Source organism: Eleutherodactylus coqui, chromosome 2 (genome assembly GCF_035609145.1).
Source record: "Eleutherodactylus coqui strain aEleCoq1 chromosome 2, aEleCoq1.hap1, whole genome shotgun sequence".
NCBI lineage: Eukaryota > Metazoa > Chordata > Amphibia > Anura > Eleutherodactylidae > Eleutherodactylus > Eleutherodactylus coqui.
In genome coordinates, this window is record NC_089838.1 from 178,467,879 (window position 1) to 178,483,795 (window position 15,917).

General features: G+C 39.9%; 1 protein-coding gene across 1 annotated transcript in view; it reads right to left on the bottom strand.

The window, feature by feature from the left end:
• Window positions 1–2,064: 2,064 nt before the first annotated feature.
• Window positions 2,065–15,917, bottom strand: part of SEMA3C (semaphorin 3C) — a 156,729-nt gene continuing 142,876 nt past the window's right edge. Inside the window, exons 17-18 of the mRNA XM_066592009.1 lie at window positions 13,957–14,087; window positions 2,065–8,187 (exon numbers count right to left, since the gene is read on the bottom strand). Coding sequence (XP_066448106.1) covers window positions 7,777–8,187; window positions 13,957–14,087 — 542 coding nt within the window. The 3' untranslated portion in view covers window positions 2,065–7,776. The remainder of the gene's footprint in view (window positions 8,188–13,956; window positions 14,088–15,917) is intronic.

The following is a 15,917-nucleotide window of genomic DNA, read 5'->3' on the forward strand; positions in this document are numbered from 1 at the left end:
TAAGGAAAGCAAATGGCGAAGCCAGCAGTAAAGCGTAGCTGGGTGCGTCTGATTTTTTAACGTTGTACACGCAGCTCACACGTGTCCACAGCCCTTAGGACGGACAGAGGCTGGACAAATAGATTTGTTTTCAGTTTTTTTCAACCAAAAGGCAGCACTGCGTATATTCAATGAATAATAACTGTGTTGTGGCCCTGCCTATACAATTCTTTCCCTGCAGTATCAATGGAGGGTGCAATGCTCTGCAGAGGCGATTTTGAGAAGAAAAAAAATATGCAGCACAGCTAACAGCAGCCAGCACAGTACTGCACACGGTTAAATATGGCCCTAGAAAGGACCGTTGAGGTTCTTGAAGGCTACACTCACTCCTAACACTCTCCCTGCCTATGCAACACTTCTGTCCCTAATGCCGGGTGCAACGCTCTGCAGAGGCGATTTTGAGAAGAAAAAAAAATTGCCACTGCTAACAGCAGCCAACACACAGCTATCAGTGGCCCTAATAAGGACCTTTGGGGGTCTTGAAGCTTACACTAACTACCAATTCTTTCCCTACAGCAGCTCCGGTACAAACAGCACTGTCCCTCATCTAACTCACCAGGCATCTGAGGCGAGCCGCGGGAGGGGCCGACTTTTATATTAGGCGGACACCTGATCTCGCCAGCCACTCACAGCAGGGGGGTGGTATAGGGCTTAAACGACGCAGGGGGAAGTTGTAATGCCTTCCCTGTCTTTCAATTGGCCAGAAAAGCGCGCAAACGTCTCAGGGAAGGAAGTGAAAGTAACCAGAACACCGCATGGTGTTCGTTACGAATAACGAACATCCCGAACACCCTAATAGTCGCACGAATATCAAGCTCGGACGAACGCGTTCGCTCATCTCTAATAATCATCAATCAAGCTTGCATTTCACCATCATGTCCAGCGAGTGTCATTCATTTCAATAGGACTCAAAATGCAGCAACAACCTGGCCCACTCTGCAATGTACGGCGCTGTCTGAAAATGGCCAGGAGTGGGACAACCCCTTTAAGAATCCATAAACCTTCTATTCTTTGCCAGTAGTATAGCAATATGCACATAATAGTAAATGTTTTCTCTAGAGATTTAGTATAAGTGGCTTCCACTCTTGTGAACTTGGAACTTCTATGCATTACACGGAAGGCTATTAGAGTTTTCATGTTGTGGTTGGTTTCCACAGCAATAACAGCAGATTTGGAAAGCGAGACTTGTGGCTATCAGCTTATTGTTGTGCCTGGTATTGTTGTATCTTGTCTACACCACATGTAGGGGTGTAGACATGGGTTGGCTGGAGGCAGTAGGGAAGGGCCAGGCTGACAGCTGTACACACCCCCTCCGGAATGTACGCTTCCTAGAAGCTGTTTCACAGCTGGCCTCTTCGGCATGCCATGTCAGCTGCTGGTAACCCTGTGACTCTCCACCTGCTGGCGGTTTCAGACTTTTACAGCTGTCGGCTCCTGCTGACCCTGCTAGTATCTTGCCTCCGAAGGGGCGGCATCTCCGCTCACCACCTCCCTGTCAGGTTGCAGAGGTCTGCTATGGCGTCCTCCGAGCATGCTGAAACCAGAACCCTTCACCCCATCTCCCCCCCACCATCTCACATGGTCCCATGCTGTCCGTGCTAAGCTGCCTCCGAATAATGCTGTTCAGGGGTCCCTGCTGTACTGGTGTCAGCTCTGTTGCTCTCCCCATTCTCCCTGCGGCCACTGCAGAGGGGAACCGCTGTCACTCTAGCAGCAGTAGCGGCCGCAGTTTCAGGTCCGGCCCCGCTTCCAGCGACATATGTCTGTGTGGGGCCTGGGAAGATGAGACAGGAGGTCCAGCTCAGGAGGGCACGTCTGCAGCAGCCAAACAGTCGCTGGGGGTGTGCCCTTCCACTCAGCACTGCCATAGCATGTCTCCACCCATTACCCTGGTAAAGACAAGATACAACAGTACCGTTGTGCCCTTATAAGACAATCCCTTTAATCAACTATCTGGCCAATATTAGATTCGAAACAGATGAGAGAATAAAACATTAGCAGTAAAAAAAAAAATATATATATACATTTTCATTTAACGTAACTAACTTTTATTTAGACTAGCAATGAAAACCATCATTAAATAGCTAACTGCTAAAGGTAGTGTAAACACATTCATATTCACCGTAGTAACAGTTTCATCATGCTAATGGCTATACATTTCCATTCTGTAGTTAATGTACTGTATATACATGTAGAGACAGTGCAGATAAACATCACAGACTACATAAGCAAAACTAAGTACCAAGTGCAGAAAAAAAATAACCAACAGCATAATATCTGTATTTGGTAGATACAGTTAAAGATGTTCTACAATATGAAACAAATCTATTTACATCATATTAAAACAGGCATTAAATAGCATGAACAAATATAATACAATAGCAAAGTCAGTAGAAAAACAAATAGAGAAACTAAAAGACGACATTCTCTCTGCTAACCTTGGAAAAAGTTTGTGGGAAATTGTAAGAAGTTTTTTCCTAAGGGCAAAATGTGGCTTACAGTATGTTTATTTCACATGTGCACAGCACAAATACAATACTATCCAGGTTGTTTTAACAGGTCTCCATGCAAGCCACTAGTAATACCTTACTACATAGTGTGATACAGAAAGGTCTGCTTATGAGATTTGATATTGTAGAAAAGTGCAAAGTGAAAGAATTTACATGAATTCATCTTTACTTCTGAGGCAACTGTGACACAGGTCCTGTATGTGTTGTGTGGATTTGCACCTGCATGTCAGTAGTGATAGCTGTGATATAAGGCACAATCTTCATTTGCCTGGGAACTGTTATCTCTCAATAGGAGTAGAGAGCAGATTTTTATTTTTATCTCCATATCTGTAAAGTAAAACCCTGATTTCCCAATGAAATTGCTGTACAATGCTAGAGCACGTTCTCTTAGAACTTCTGTATTGTGCTGTTAACTCCTGGAAACATATGAATACATTGACAAGTGTGTTGTACCAATTTCCCTGAAGAGTTGCAAGGCCCTCTTATACTAGCACATATTAGTCTCTGGTCGCGTGTGCATTTGCACTTCAGTTTTTATGTTCCACCTTAGGGACAGGAAAACAAGAATGACATTAGGACTAGATTCATCAAATAACGGACTATTACAAAATCCATTGGGTTTCCAATATGATACCGGTCACTGTACTGGAAAAAAAACTAGTGCTGCAGGCTGCACCATTTTTCCTGTCATTTTTGATGAAATCTGTGAGAAGAGGCTCCATTATGCAGATGTGAACAGTCTAAACTGTTAAAATTGTAACCAACATTTTTGCAAATAGAAATTCTTGAAAAAGGAACTTAAAAATGATCTGGCTTGTGGGATGATGAAGTTGAAAAAATGACTAGAGAATACATATTATTTACAACCTACTGAAGATTTCTACGGGTGTACAATAAAAATGTAAGAGTTTACAGTATATAAGTGCTATTTCTTTTTGAAGGCTGAAATACAGTGAATTGTGAAGCCTGACTACAGATGGAATAGCCAGCGACAATATTGTAAGTTGAAATGTGCAATCTACACTCATTGTCAAAAAAATCAGGCACCTAGAAGGAGTTGCTGGGAAGGAATGAAACTTTCTCTGTGTTATTGCAACGTTGATCTAAGTAAGTGATTACAATATCATTTATTGCGGAAAACTGAATACTTGAAGGGAGGCTCTAGTACCCTGTTGTACCGCCTCTACCTTGGATGCAAGATATGATATGGGTGGGCATGGAGGCTCTAGTACCCTGTTCTGGCTTTAGCTTGGGTAAAACATGTAGAGCAGGGGGCACGGAGGCTCTGGTACCCTGTGTACCGCCACTAGCCTAGATACAAGATGTGATACAGGTGGGCATGGAGGCATACAGATTCCATATGGTATCCTATGGTACATTGGACCACATTTGCTATAACTCTAGATCATGCAAACTCGTAGGCGGTCAAAGTTGGCATCCTACATGGTCCCATACATGTTCTGTTGGCGATAAATCTGGTGACTGGGCAGGCTACAAAAGTGTGGCAATGTTGTGGAGGCATTCCTGTGACACCCTTGCTGTGTGCAGCCAAGCATTATCCTGCTGGAAAATGCCTCTTGGAAGCCGCCATGAGAGGTAACACATGTAGCTGCAGGATGTCCTGAGCATATTGCTGAGTTATCATTATCCCTCGTGCCACTAGTAGGGATCCTACCAACCATCACATCAGCAGTGGGAACAGTGTATTGCTCCACAACAAAGGCAGGATTGAGGCGCTCACCCCTATATCTCCAGAAACAAACACGCTGGCATCAGTGACCACCCAATACCTGAATTCATTGTTCCACTCCATAGCAGCCCAGTTTCATTGTTCACAACACCAGTAAAAATTAAGGTGATGGTGGGTGTCAAATGGGCACTGTGAGACCAAATGTCCTTCAGCCAAGTGTCTGGAAATGGTGTGTGTGAGAGAGAGAGTGTGTGTGTGTTGCAGATGAGCGAGTAGGTACGAGTCATATGAATTCAAATCACTGGCATAGTAATAAGGCTACTATTTATACCAATGGCATGGACATGGAAACTTAGAAAAGGGCCACACAAAACATTAAGAACTGCATTTATCAAATACATCCATGCTAATATAATGCTACAGTTTATGAGAGTTACTGGTATAGGAGAATAGACTCCATTTTGCCAATTTATAGTGCAGACACATTAGCAATTCATTTGGACCAGAAATGTGCATTTGCATAGTAGCTATTTCCAAACAGGATGACAACCTTCTAATATTATATTCCACATAAGAGTCATCCCATGTCATTAACTCCCTTCCCCATTTGTGACAGCCAATATATAAATGATATTGTGGCATGTCTTGGGCGTATCCGAGAACATAGTCTGTACATAAATAGGCAACTCTAGTTCCCTGAAATTGCCATTTTAGTAAAACCAACTAAGAGGCAAAGAAAGTGTTGCTATTTTCCCCTAATCAGTCAGTGGCTTAGCAAAAAGGTTCTAAAATATTGACACTGGGTTAACTAAAATACTCAAGTGAAATGAACTCGTCATCCTGTCATCAAACTAGAAAGAATATAAAAAGTAAGTGGAAGGTTTATGAAGTTAGTAACCTTAGTAATGAGCTGTTTCTAAAGCATTTCACATGCATTGCTGGAACCTGAACAGAAACTCTTCAGGAGGAACTATTGACTCAGCAGCAATGACGTCTCGTCAGTACTTATTGCAATACATTTACCAAGAATTAAGACTGTTGGTTTGATGTTTAACGAAAGGCATTTTTGGAAGCAACAACAATGAAACATGCTAATGGTAGTCTATAGTAAATATGGCTTTTCCCCTAATAATTATTACTAATACTGCTGATACAACATGAACGTGGGATATGTTTCTGCAATAAATAATATTAAGACATACAGTATAAGTGGGGTCATTATTGAATCAGCTCCCGTGACAAAATGAATCACATAGCTGTGACTGTATTTAACAGATATCACTGTTCACAAATGATATCCGCACATGAGAATTGCCCTTTCAGTGAAAGTTAAAATGATAGGGCGATGAAAGAGGTTTTCTAAGAACATACAATAATAGCCTAATCCTTAGACGGCCTATCCTCAGAGCTTTCAACCCTCAGGATACAATTCATTCAGGGTCTGACCACTGTGCCTGGATCAACACTGAATGAACTGTGGCACGCTACGGTTCTGATGACCATGGAGATCCCTTGGGGTTGGGTTTGGGGGTCATCTTTTTGCCTTAGCGCACTGCCCCATATGATGCTGAATCTCTCAGAACTGCACACCTAGGTATGGTGATCACTTCAAGGGATAGCCATTAATGTTTCTATTCAAACAAAATTTCTTAAAGTGGTATTCTCCTCTTTGCTTTTCATAGCAGAGATTGTAAACTGCTGCTATGGCTAACGGCCACCAGGCAAAACCCTAGGAAAAGGGCTTAGCTTTTAGCGCAGCACTGTTTCTGTAGTTCTAATTGAAGTGAATTGGAGCTATGGAAACAGAATAACACAGCACGCTAAGCCGTTTCAGTAACTTGGGGAGATAAGGGAAACTGGAACACACTATGCTACGCTTTTTTCGTATCGCTCATTCAATTCAATGAGCGCTATAGAAACAGGGCTTCGCTAAGTGCCAGACTCTTTCTGGTCGGAACTGAGCTTCTAGGTTTTGCCATCTCTGCCATGAAAAGCCGAGATAGGAACACCCCTTTAATGACCAGATCAATATCAGACAGGATACTTCATTAAATGGCCATATAAAAATATAATGAAAATAAAGAGCTAAATACAGACATGAACTCTAGATAGTTTCATCTGTATTTAGCTTTGGATTATGTCAGAATTGTTCTTAACATTCATGTTCCCTCTTGCACAGTAAACCTTTTATTCCCATACTGCAGTTACAAACATGGCTCATATTTAAATATAATAGCGATGTAAAATATGGATATGCTCAGCTTCCATTGACTTCTATGGGGAGAACACAACTTGAAGAAATCTTCCAGTATATTAGTTCTATATTTGAGACCTTTCCAATATGAAATGGATAACCCAAATAAGTGTCATGTGAATGTGGCCTTAATGCGATAGAAGCAAATGTTCATATATAAGAAAGTTATCCTAAAATGGTACTTTGTGAGCAAAATCAAAATGTAACATGTTTATTTTTAAGTTATGATAACCAAGTTCCATTGTACAGTTTTGAATTACTGCGTGTTAAAAAAGTCCAACTATAAAAAAATATAAACTTTAGATTTTCACATAGACTAATCATGCAACATCATCATTACACTTTATCTTACCGATTTGCTGTTTGATTTAAACAATGTACTAAATATAATTAAATTGGATTTCTCCAGCTTAGATAAGTGCATGGCAGCCTGAACTCCTGCCCCTTGAAGAATAATTATTAAAAAAAATTGCTTTCTGAGTAAAATCTCTAAACATTTAGTATTCTTTGACAATTTCATATTTCCCTTTTTAATAACAATTGTTCTGAATCAGGCTTTCACATCCCCTTTAAAATAAGAATCTTCTAAAGTCCTCACCACAGTCCTCTCTTCCAAGCCTCCTTCATGCCTTTCTATCCATGATTTACATTACTTTCAGATTTCCTTCTTCTTCATACACTGCTATGGGTTACAGCATTTTTTAACTATGTCAGTTAATTGATAGGTGGATATGTATCAAAATATATACAACGTAGACCTACAACTCTCCAAAAATTTATTGTATGATACCCTGACATTGTAAAAAGTACTGTGGATTCATACAGCATGTCCTCTGTTATGTAGTGTATTAAGACACGTTCCTGGAGCACTCCATTATATTTACTACATTCTACATTTCTACAGTCAGCAGTATTAATGGACTCTGAACCAACAGTGAGTGTTAGTCACAACACAGAACTTCATTTGTTATGTTCATTTTAATTACTATCTGAATAAAAATCTAATAAATAAGGTTTAATAACAATTTGACAGTATGTACGCTAACACAAACCGAAAAACCAAGGCTATGTGAAGACATCTACCACCAACCTGTTCGATACTGGTGGAACATGCTAAATTTCTAGGCCATTTAGGTGTTATTACAGAAGAAGGACTTCAGTATCGTAGGTTCACTTAATGTTATGGTTTAATCAGTCAATTGAATGTTAAGTTTTTTTTTGTCATATTCTTCACTCCTAGGTGGTTCGTAACACAACACATAACTGTAAGTAGAAGCAAATCCTTAAGATCCAGGTAACTGATTTCTTCGGTTCCTGCTTTTCCTGGTATTCATAAGGAGTTTTAACTTGCTATATTCTCCTTTGTGCTTGGGAATTTCTGGGACTGTGTTTTTTTTCTGCCTACTTTCTTTACAGTATTGGTTAATTATCTGCATCTCAGAGTGACTAAATGATCCAGTGAGGTCCTTGGGGTGAAACTGAAGTCCACTCAATGTGCTGGCCCAGATCCATTGAGATTTGTCGGTCATGAAAGTCACAAGCTCTGGATCTAAGACTTTTAAATTGATTTTTGCTACAGTTTGCTTAAATGCATTCTCTGTTGCTATGCAGTGATACAATCCTTGGTCAATGTCCTGAACGGATCGGATAAGCAGTCCTTGACCAGTAGAAATGATTCTTTCACTCAGCTTCACCTGGGAAAGATAAGCGAATAACCATATAAGAAAACTTATTTAACATCTAAACAAACTGGGTACACTGCATTAAAAAGTGAAGGCTAAATATTAGCAGTTTCTAAAACCAAAAGAGATTAAAAGAGTCTGGTAAGCTTATAAGTGGCAAGAAAACGCCCAGTCTCATTTAGGCATGTCCGAAACTAGCAACTCTTCAGCTCTACTTGATGAAAACTATGTTCCTCTACTAGAGCTTCCCAATCGCTGGAAAAATTGGGTAAGGTTTTTCCCAGTGATCTGCTAAAACAGCTGTTGTGAAAACGATGATCCTACAGTTTATCCTATATAATCTTCGAACCGTCATTATTCTTGTACCTAACAACTTTTTTTTTATGATTATTCAAAGCTTTCTTACACATTTTATTTGGGCTGGCAGAAAGCCCAGAATTTTTTTCTACACAATGTGCAGACCTTGGACAGGAGGTGGCATGCGAGTCCCCGGTGTTAAAAATTATTACCATGCTGCAAGTCCTCTCTCAAATCAAATTTTGGTGGTCGGGGCAACCTGATCTCAAATGGGTAACTATTAAAAGGCAGGTTTCTGGCTTTCCTCTCATCTCCTTACTTCAATCCAAAGGGGTCATCCCCATACATCCTCACGTTTATTTGTTCCCTCTTGATGCCTCATTGAGATCTTGGGGATACCTAGTCATCAATATACTGTCATCAGCATTCTAACCACTAAGATCTCTCCCACTGTGAACTATGCTTCCAGGGCTAGACATATGTAACTAGGAGGTTGCTCGACTTTGATAATTTAAGAACCTATATGACTCCTTGACTCTTCTCGACTTTCAAGCATTAACTCACAAATTCAGGATTCCAAGCAAGGACTTTTATAAATTTCTTCAAATAAGTCATATCCTACAGTCTTGGAATCCGGACTCCCCTTGTTTTCCCTCATCTTCTATTATATTCTTCAACAATGATGTTACCAATGTAAAAGGCATCTCTATATTCTATACCACTGCCAATCTTCCTTGCTGTCTGGCTTACAAATGGATATTCCTCTGGAAGACTGATACTCATCTATACTATGGGTTAAAGGGAACCTGTCAGCACTTTCTACTAGTACAAATGAAGAATAGCACAACAGTAATAATGATCCTCTTCTTTTACAATTGGTTTTATTTGCCTGTTTCTAAAAGCATACCTGAATAATTCTAGTTTGAAGTTCTCCTGCGTGGCATGTAAATGAGGCAGATTGGTCTAATAGGCAGCTCGGACTGTCTCTGTTAGTGGCTTGTATCAAAAGGTTCAACCCACTCTTCTCCTATGACACTGCGAAGTTTCACATCTGCTGTAACATCGTCAACAGTTAACATGCTAACGATCTTTTCCTTTTTTGGGCAGAATTGCAGTGCTTATATGGACCGCTTGACAACGTCAAAGGCACAAGTGAAACTTCACAGAACTGTGTGTATGTCACAGTTGGCGCGAGGGGTAAAATCATCATTTGTCGTTCAGTCGTTGACTGTGTTTACACTGAACAATTATCATTTGGTTTTTGCAACAGTTATAATTCACCCACGTAAAAGGGCCCACACTGGCCCATGCAAGCACACTTCATAAGTGGTACAAAATTAAAATGGTAGTGTATTAAATAATTGTTTTTTTAGTCCCAAGGCACATGCCTTTCAAGAATGACTTAAAGAAGTAGTTCCCGTAACTCAGAGTTTGGAAGAGGTCTTCTCAAAAGAGTTGTGCAATACTTGTGACTTCTGTGTTTATGACCTATGAACGCTTAGTGGTGGAGCACTTAAGGTCCCTTTACACGGCCAATAGTCATCTGAGTAATCGCTCAAATGAGTGTTTTCGGGTGACTGCTGGCCCGTGCACACATGATAGCAGACAGGGCACCGAACGAGAAGTCGCTCAAGTGTTGCCAATTGTTCCTTTTCTGGTTACCGAAAAGGAATGACTACTGAGCGGTTTCTTGCCCAGTTTACACAGGAGTAGTTCAATGTTTGAGTGACTCCCTGTTTACTGTGAAAGGGGGGGGGGCAGAATGATCCTCTGCCTGCTCTGCCTCCATTTACTTGAACGAATATGGCTCCAGTGTGAAAACACAGGACCGATAGTCACTGGATCAGCTATTGGGAGCTTATGCATCCGATGGTTGCCCAGTGTAAAGGGAACTTTAGGATCTAACACAATCTTTCCTGTGGATAGCTGATAAATATATTTGTGTAATAACCTATTTAATTATTGCTATTGCACTTCAGATTCCCCAGTGCATTGATTTCAAACCGTTTTGCCATAAATAAACCCCAGAAAATGTTCTCTGCTTCTGGGAAACACTCCTATTTCAAATGTGAGGTTCTTGGGATAAGTAAATTATTTCCTAAATCTCCATGTCACTATAAAAACATCTATACATACTGAAGTTTGTGACAGAATGAAACCGAAACAGCTGCAATATTGAGCCAATAAATTATTAGATCTTTACAAAATATGTAATAAATGTAACACAACGTATTCCAATACACACTTCTGCTTCACAAGTTGGTATAGTACAATGCTATAAATTGGAAATGTGTGTACTGTATGTGGTAATGGAAAATACAACTGCAGGGCAATATAAGCTGACATAAGTGTAAGGCTTTGAGCATTAACCATACTTGTTTAAGTGTATTTTATGTGTTTCTGTCTGCTCCATACAAAGGCTCTATTGTACGAAGGAAAGCACTAACATGATCGGCTTCGTCATGAAATACATCTGGTTCTGAAAAAACTCTACATCTGAATGTTCCCTCCAAAGATCTCAACATACTTAGAAATATTTTTCACTGTAAAATAAGCCCAAGTAACATTTGCTTCTTGGCAATCGGAAAACTCATTTCCAGACGGTGATGCTGGTATTGTCTAGAAGCAAAGCACAGCTGGTGATCTCGGTCATGCTGTAAAGGTTAGCAGTCCCACATTGCAAAGAATCACTAACATCCACACAGGAGGAGCTACTTTCCCAGGAAGTGAAAATTTGAGGAGCTCCATAATTTCCAGGGTTGCTGCGCGCAGAGGTCCCATGCTCAACTAGAACTTTCATCACAAATTAAGAGGCTGAAGTTATAACTTTTGTCCCTGTTTGTATACTGTGTGTGTTAATTCATAGCAGAAAGAGCCAAAAGAAAATATTCATATATTACACAAGAGACAGTTTGTGAATCATAATCTTGTGCTCCAGCACAGAAGAATGATCTTTGGATACAAATGAGATGTGATTATACTGCAACTACTGAGCTAGGAATAAGAACATTATTGAAGGCGCAGAACTGTGACATCTCTGCATTGTGTGCACAAGCACACATAAACCACAACGTCACATAATGCTACAGGCACACATCTTGATGGCTTTACTGTGATTTACTAGTGTTATTTTTTTAGTTTTGTAAATGCTCTTAGCACTGCTTCTGTGGCTAACTTCAAATCTTGGCTTTTAAAGCCATGATGTTCTTTTAAAGCCAGTTTACATATGCAAGACCTTCCCATCACATATACCCCTGACTGGATGCTAGTTGATCCTATTGGAGCAGTTTTGGCACAGGTGTCACAGTGGCTCAATATTCAGCACAGTTGCCTTGAAGCCCTGACCAAGAGCAACATCTGCATGGAGTTTGGATGATCTCACTGTGTTTGCTTGGATTGCCTCTGTGTATTCCAGTTTCTTTCTACACTCCAAAAAACATACTTCCTATGAAAATTGGCCCTAGTGTGCACATGTCTCGGAGGTGGGGAAGTTAGATTGTGAGCCCCATTGGGGATAGGGTCTGATGGCAATCTCTGTGCCCACAATGTAGAATATGGTGCTACAAAAGGACACAAAAAGCCAATAAATCAGAAGGCGCAGTTTTTCCGTCTGGTTGTGGAGGACTATAGTGCACACCTCTGTATATATATTTTTTTTAGCAGTTGTGATCAGTTCAAGTATAAGCAAGCCCAAAAGATCTGGCCACTGTGGCAAACCTCTACCATGACCAGAATGCTACATGCACAAAACAATACTGATGCTCTTGTTCCCTAGGATTTATTTTGGAGAGTTTAACATTTTTTTTTTGTTACATCAAACAGATCAGTTAAAAGGAAAATGTAAATTCCCCAAAAATTGGAAACTACATATATTACTTTACTGATTTACATGTTTGTGCACAAAGGGTGTACTGTTCTACAAAAAAAGACGGGCTGATCATAAAGCTTATATAGAAGGAGAGGCACAGAGAATGGATGATCATAAAGCTTATATGGAGGGAGAGGCACAGAAAGCCCTTACAAGCAATGATGTATTTTAAAGGTTCACAATGCATCATTATAAACACTTTCATAATGGCCCATTATGGTTATTGTGGAAATAAGAGGTCTAATTATAGAGAAATGAAATGCAGATTTCTGGAAACACTGTCAATAGTCACAGATGTCAAAAGGAAAGAGCTTGTGGGAACAACATATCTCCGCTAAACCAACAGCAGTGAGTGCTATGGAGAATATTTACCTGCATGATTCTCTAAGTATAGGTAGGATTTTCCAGGAAATGAACCAAAAGTAAGATGCATATGAACCACTTGTTGTTGGGGGACCGTAATATGAAAAGGAATTGTTCAAACTGAACAGCTCCTTAAGAAAAGAGTAGAATACACATAATGGGTAGCTTTATAACAGGATCTTAAATTTAGACAGCTTAGAACTAGACTAGATGCGCCAAACTTATGTGTCTAACGCAGTATGGTAAATTTGCCAACTCTTGGTTGGCTTAGTTTTTGTCCCAAAATTTTGGTACATTTTAATCCATAAATAAACTTCTTTCTAAGTGGTACACTAAAGGCCCATTAAGACACAATGATTATGACTCAAGATTCGCTCGAAGGTAATCTTTTCAGCGATAATCGGTGTGTGTATTTACACGCTCCGATAACTGCTATGTTCTCAGAGTGCTCAGCTGATATCCAGTTGAGTGCTCCTAGCGGGGTATGCAGAACACAGCTGGAGCGCTGTCTTCTGCATACTCCTGCTGTGTTCACGGAGAGCTCAGCTGGTATACAGCTGAGCGCTCCGAGCGGGGTATACAGAAGACAGCTAGAGCGCTGTCTTCTGCATACTCCTGCTGTATTCTCCAAGAGGGATACCAGCTAAAACAATACTATCAGCGGTATCCTGCTGAGAACTCAGCAGGCTGTCCTAAGACGACTCATCAGCTTGCTGAAAGACATTGATGAGCAAATGGTGCACGAACAGTCCACGATAGCCATGCATTTAAACACAACGATTATCGCTATTGAGCGAATTTTGAGCGATAATCAATGTGCTTAAATGGGATCTTAGAAGACACAGGTTTAGCATGCAACCCCCAATAGTGTGCAAGCCTGATGGTGCACTACACATATCTGTGGAACTGGCACTCTATAGAAGCTTTATCTATGTGCAAGTACAATACTAAGCAGCTAACCCCTTTATGAATGTAGGGGTGTGAGCGGCTGTTTACCAATATTTTGCACTTGTGCAACTTACCCCATATAACATTTTTTCTTTTCTGTATACTGCTGGGAACTGGTATTTCCATCTACCTTTGTACAGTAATTATGACCTTTTTCTGTGATTTGCAAATAGATTTGATTCCATTTCCTGTTATTTATGGTTAGTATCTGCTTTACTGGACTTATATGATTTTCTCTAGCAGTATTGGTTTATGCAAAAGATTTCACCTTTTGTTCCAGTTTTTAAGTCTGAACTATAACTCACCTCTTTCCTTCGATCGTTATCTTTCTGCAGAAGCCATTTGACGGAGGCCTGTGGAGATTTTGCAATACACTCCAAGAAAGTTGTGTTATTTCTGACTCCGTACTGAATAATCTCTTCAGTGTTCCTATACTCTGCAGAGAAAGAAAAAAAGGTCTGTAAACTGTGCCAAAACACCAAATATTTCCAAAACGGCTAAATATATTTAGCTACCGATATCGGAGCCAAATGGAAGGGCAGTAAATGTAGAAAAGCCACATCACAGGATCTGTGCCACCCCGGCTTACACAAGCATTGGTTTTAAGGATATAAATCATCAATTATTGGTGAATCATGGGTTTATACTGGAAAAGCCTACAAATGAAATACTAGTAAATCAGAAACTGTGCTCTGTGATCAAAGGTGAAGGTGCACACTGCAAATTGGAAACCTAATCCAGTGATTTAGAAATGTGGAGCTCCATATGTACATTAATATTTTCTGAAAATGGAAATATCTTGTGGTCACTCCGTAGACTATGATTGGAAGTATGCTCTTTGTAAGGGTTTCAATATTACAGGACTATTCAGTTTGCATACATGAAAATGGAAAATAGTTTAAAAAAAATACTACTACCGGTAGTTATATTGTTGCTGCATTAGTCACCCTATGTTTGTTTAATAAGTGTGCCTACATAAAACTAGTCTTGTCAATGTATATTAAAAGGTACAGCATGGAAGGATAGAAATCGAGAGCACAAGTGACATGTCAGCTCCCATCTCAAATTAGAATGGTTAAAAATAAACTAGTAATTGCTAATCCTGCTGCTCTTGCAGTGACAGGATAGAACTTTTGCATGCTGCGATAAGACATTTGGTGCATTGATAAGTACATAAACCATACTGCTGGGGGATCTTTTCCATCCAAATAAATGCAGTAGCATTATCTCAATAAACATAATGCAGTTTTATAATGCAAATAACTAACACAAAGCCAACATAAAATATGTTCATGCATAGTAAAAATATCATCTACAAAAATCTGCTGAAAATCTCAACCAAAATCCATGTGGGATATATAAAAGTGTATGTTATAGGTCACCTTAACAATGAAATACAGTTAATCCGTTTACACTATTAATCCTAATTAAACAGCTAGATCTGTTCTCTACAGCTCATTCTACTATGTGAATCACTGGATATCTAGCTCAGTCACTTGACACGGTATGTTTTATTCCAGTTAGAGCTCTTTACTTTCCATTCCTTGGAAAATCTGTAGATCACACCTTGAAGGGGTACTCCCATTTCAGACAAACATGGCTAAAATAGGAATACCAGCTTGATGGCTGGGATTAAACAAACTGTGTAGTACAACTCCTATTTACTTCTATGGGAGTTATGGAAACTGCATAGAACAGTCAGTTTGGTTGTTTCTGTAATCTATATCAACCAGTGGGTTGGGGGGGGGACCCCCGTTTTGGTGAAAACTGCAGGTCTCAGAGGTGAGATCTCCACCCATCAGACATTTATGGCGTATATTATGGATATGCCATAAATGTTTCAGGGGGTGTGGGAATACCCCTTTAAGGCATCAAATAATGTCCCAATCTACACTGCCCAATTAGGGAACATAAAATCTGTTGACATATTACGGTCTATCCATTTGTTTTTATTCACAATGATTGGAAACTAGGTATAGTCCATTTTATAATATACTTGTACTGTATTAAGGCCGTTTTACACGGAACGATTAGCGCTCAAAATTTGTTCAAATGGCCAAAAATGAGCGATAACCATTAAATGTTAAAACTGGCATTGTGCACTTTTCGTTTGAACAATGGATATCAGCTCCGCATTAATTCCATCATTAAGCCGCTGAAAGACTGAGCAAATGCATTCCATTTGAATGCATGTCGGTCATCTTTCAAAAGACTGCACAATAACAGTGTATTTGTTGTGTTTTGCTTTGCATACATAACAAGCACA